The following is a 4,193-nucleotide window of genomic DNA, read 5'->3' on the forward strand; positions in this document are numbered from 1 at the left end:
CACCTCCCCCCAGCCCAGGTTGCTCCAAGCCCCGTCCAACCTGGCCTTGAACACCTCCAGGGATGGGGCAGCCACAGCTTCTCGGGGCAACCTGCCCCAGGGGATCACCACCCGCACAGGGAAAAATTTCTTTCTCTTATCTCATCTCAATCTCCCCCCTTCCACTTTGAGGCCATTCCCCTTCGTCCCATCACTCCATGCCCTTGGAAAAAGTCCCTCCCCAGCTCTCCTGGAGGCCCTTTAGGCACTGGAAGGCCACAGACATCCCCTTGCCCTGCTTGCCGCTCTGCCTCATCCTGCGCACCGGTGAGGCCCACCAGCACTGGGAAGCACAGCCAGCAACCAGTGCTCTGCTACCGGCCAGAACAGGAGGGACTGGGGCAGGGATGCCACGTCTCTCCATATGGGAGAGCACCAGGATGCTCCTGGTCCCACAGGAGGAGTCCCCATCAGGTTGAAGGCTGCAGTAACCCTCCCAACGAAGCACACGGGCAGGATGTGTCTGGATGTGCGCACACAATACCCGTGGGCACAGGACACGCTCGGTCACTGCGCCCCCCCGGCCCTGCCCACCGGCCTGCCTAATTCGGCCTTATTTGGAGACGCCTGAGCTGATCCCCAAACCTTTTATTAAGAATGTTCTTGGAAGGCGCCCAGCTAATCCCCGTGGCAAGCTGACATTTGTAGTAAATCTCTGCTCTCTGTCAAACATGATTTTCCCAGTGACATTTATGTCTGATGACTTCAAATCGCCTGGCCTCCAGTTCTGCTCAGCCCGAGCACCCACAAAGCTGGGAGAGGTGCGCTGGGAGCTCTGACTCGCGACTTTACGGAAAGCTTTAAAATCTTTATGACTGTAAGCCTCTACTTGAAACACGCCCTCCTCTTGAAAACCCAAAATAGCGTGGAAGGAGATTCCCTTTGCAGCGGCAGCATTATCATGCCAAGGGCTCCCAGCCTGGCGTCGAATCCCGTGCCCCTCTGGCCCCCGGCACGTGCAGGGAGTGCTGCGGTGCCTGCCCGTGCCCGCGGAGCGCAGCGGGGGCCCTGCTGGGCAGCTCTGCTCCGCTCCCCGCAGCGGTCTGAGCCATCTCGCTGAGTGGCGTGGGAGCGGGCTGGCAGTCAGGAGGGCAAGTGATGCACTTTGTACGTGTTGGTCCCACAAGAAAAAGAAGGCAGGGCACAGTAGGGAGGGCTGGGCAGAGCCTCCCCCTGCCCCTCGCCCTCCCTTTGGCATCCCGGTACTGCCTGTATCCCATTCAGCCCAAAAACTAAGCTAAAGTTTCCAGCGCATGGATGTCCCGAGGCGTTCCTACCCCCGAACGAACCGGCTCGTGACGGTGTTGTGTGTCACTCTGAGCTGCATGTGGCCGCGTGCTGCTGTGGCATCGCTCCCTGCGACTTTGCTCCAGAGGAGCTCAGGAGCTGTCTTGGGAGCGATTAACTACTGCAGTGGATGGGGTAACAGCGCTTTAAACTCAGGAAGCAGCACTCGGTACTGTCCTGGACCTCCCCCTGGGTGCCGACTACATCACGGGGGATGAGGAAAGCTCCGAGGGGGAGAACAGGGCAACGGCGTGGCTCCCCGGGGCAAGGGGAGGGGGGATGCTGCAGCCAAGTGGGCTGAGACACGCACCGAGGTCCTGAGCTACTCACAGCTGGATGTCCAGGAAGAGCCGCTTCTCCTCGCCAACGTGCACCCTCCAGACGCAGTCCTCCCCCTCCGCGTAGGGCTCCGGCCAGTTGGGGGACAGGATCACCCCAGCCACGGCGGTCAGCTCCCCCCCACACATGGCTGCGGGAGCGAGAGGCAGGCAGGGCTCAGCCAGGGTCCCACGGGTGTTCGCGCCCGCTGCCCGGCATCGCCCCGCAGCACGGGGACTGACCTCGGCACAGCGGCTCCGTGTCGTTCCAGTACGGGTCCCGCATGTTGACGCACTCGATGACGGCGGGGCCCTGCTCCAGGGAGTGCCCGGGGTCGCACGTGAACTCCACGGTGGTGCCCAGGTTGTAGGTGGGGTCGGAGGTGGTGAAGTTCCCGTTCTGGATGTAGGGCTCGTAGCAGTGGCCCCGCTCAAAGGCTGGAAGAGAAAGCTCCCCGTTAGCCCGCGGGGCACGGAGCTGGCTGGGGGCAGCGCTGCCTTCCCCTGCTCCTCACACCCTCCGCTCCAGGGCTTTGCTAGGCGAGCCCCGGGCTCTGCCTCTGTCCCCAGCTAGACACCCTTCCCTCCATGCCCGCATGGCCTCTTCCACGGTGTATTTCACAGGCAATTAGGATTAACAAGAGTTTATCTGCCTTGAGCCACGCAGGCTTAACCAAACCCCACTTCCATTGTGTACCGGCATCAGTAACACACTCGCTGCGTCGCCCGTTGCTGTATTTGCTGAGCCATCTCCCCTGGGATTACTGTGCCTTATTGAGCTTGCTCGGAGGCACGGGGCTCCCGCGGGACCGATCCCGGCAGCAGGATGCACTTAAACGACGACTGGAGCAAATCCGTGTGAGCTGCCGGGGTTTGCCCAGCGCCCCGTCCCTGCCGCTGCCCGAAGGAGCTGCTGGTGGCTCTGGAGGACGGCAGCCCGGTGAGCAAGCGCTGCGGTGAGGGCAGGGTGAGGACAGCCCCCGGCCCCGCGGCTGACGTGGGCTCGGTACCCAGCACTGCCACGCTATGGGGACCGAGGGAAGGGGATAGACTGGGCCTTTGGTGGGGACGGTCACTGCAGGCTGTGTGATTCCCATGGCACCGATGGCCTTTTCAGCTCAGGTTTGGAGGGGCCCCATCCTGAACAAGGCACCCACTGCCCCGGGGCTGCCCCAGGGCAGCACAGGAGGTGAGTCCCACGGACACTCAGCTCACCCATGAACCTTTCTCTTGGAATAAATGACATTTAGTTATATCTTCTCCTAATTTTTGCTAGGCGAATGTATTGCCCAAAACTACTCCAGCCCCAGGCGAGGTTTGGGTTGCCCTGTGTGCCTGCAGTGATGCGGGGACAGTGGCACAGCGGAGCACCAGGTCTGCCGGTGGTGGGGGCAGCCGAGACCCTTTCTATGGCCATATCTCTGTTAATTGCCCAAATGTTCTGAAGCCTGGGAGCGCTGGCTGAGACCAGCCTGCTGCTCTTAGGGGTACCAAATTGAGAGCACGTCACCTTCGAAGCGTATGTTGAAAGCCGTGGCAGCCGCAGGCTCCTCCGCGAGGAATTCAATCCTGATGGAGGAGCCGTCGCTGATGACCCCTTCGAAGGGCACGCTGTCGGCGCGCAGCGAGTCGTAGAGGATGGCGGCCTGGTTCGTGTCCCCGCTGTACACCACCATCCTGCACGGGGGGGGACACGGCATGTTACATGGGAGAAGTGTCCCCACAATCCCCCCCAGAGCATCCCCCGGCCCCTCCGCCTCGCCAGCGCCCGCTCTCTGGTGCTCCCGGAATACGGCATTGTAAAGAAATTGTGCAAACAAAAATTCACCAACCAGATAACTCTCTTTTACTGTGTCATAAACAGGGGCTTTATTCTTTGATTTCACTACAAGCCATAAACCCGCTTTACTGCCTGTTACCAGACTGAATGTTAATGCTGTTTGAACAGGAGCACCAGCGCCGTACGTGTGCGCTTTGTGCCACGGATGCGGACAGCGTGGGATTTGCAGCTTCTTGCACCGCAGCGCTGAGCAGTGCCGGGCCTTGGCGGTTCGGGGGAAGGAAAAGGAGGGTGATGCACGCTGCATCACCCCACAGCCAGCGGGATCAGGGGACCAGCAAGATCACCCGGCACGAAGTACAGGGCCTGGGGATAGCGGGGGCTGGGGCTCTGCGCCTGCCTCTCGCAGCTCTTTTGGCTCGAAGACCTGTCTCGCCTCCTGACTGCTCGAACAGCTGAATCAGGAACTTCCTTTTCTGCACCAGGATTTTTCCCTGACCCCGTCCCCAGCGCGCTGGCAGCCTCCTCCGTGCTGCTGCCTGCCGGGACGCCCGCGCTCCGGGCACCGGGAGGGCAGGAGGTGCGAAGCGGAGGAGCTGAGACCATCTGGGAGCTTCCAAGCTTTGGTACGTGTAGCGCCCATCAAAGCGCCCTGCTCCTCACCCCGGGCAGAGCAAAGCTCGCCGCAGTGCCGGGGGTGCCGGGAAGCGGGCTCAGCGCGGAGCTCGCCGCCGGGCAGCGGTGCCGGGGCGCAGCAGGGGGTCCCCGCG

The 4,193-nt window shown here is 61.9% G+C and overlaps 2 protein-coding genes across 2 annotated transcripts in view; both read right to left on the reverse strand.

Annotated features, from left to right (window-relative positions):
• Nucleotides 1-4,193, reverse strand: part of LOC104290097 (beta-crystallin B3-like) — a 369,903-nt gene that overhangs the window by 84,414 nt on the left and 281,296 nt on the right. The gene's annotated exons all lie outside the window — the stretch shown is intronic.
• SEZ6L (seizure related 6 homolog (mouse)-like) overlaps nt 1-4,193 on the reverse strand; it is a 94,681-nt gene that overhangs the window by 16,578 nt on the left and 73,910 nt on the right. Inside the window, exons 5-8 of the mRNA XM_009889166.1 lie at nt 3,734-3,866; nt 3,154-3,320; nt 1,887-2,081; nt 1,657-1,795 (exon numbers count right to left, since the gene is read on the reverse strand). Of these exons, the coding sequence (XP_009887468.1) occupies nt 1,657-1,795; nt 1,887-2,081; nt 3,154-3,320; nt 3,734-3,866 (634 nt within the window). The remainder of the gene's footprint in view (nt 1-1,656; nt 1,796-1,886; nt 2,082-3,153; nt 3,321-3,733; nt 3,867-4,193) is intronic.

This window comes from Charadrius vociferus, unplaced genomic scaffold (assembly GCF_000708025.1).
Source record: "Charadrius vociferus isolate BGI_N301 unplaced genomic scaffold, ASM70802v2 scaffold567, whole genome shotgun sequence".
Taxonomy (NCBI): Eukaryota; Metazoa; Chordata; class Aves; order Charadriiformes; family Charadriidae; genus Charadrius; species Charadrius vociferus.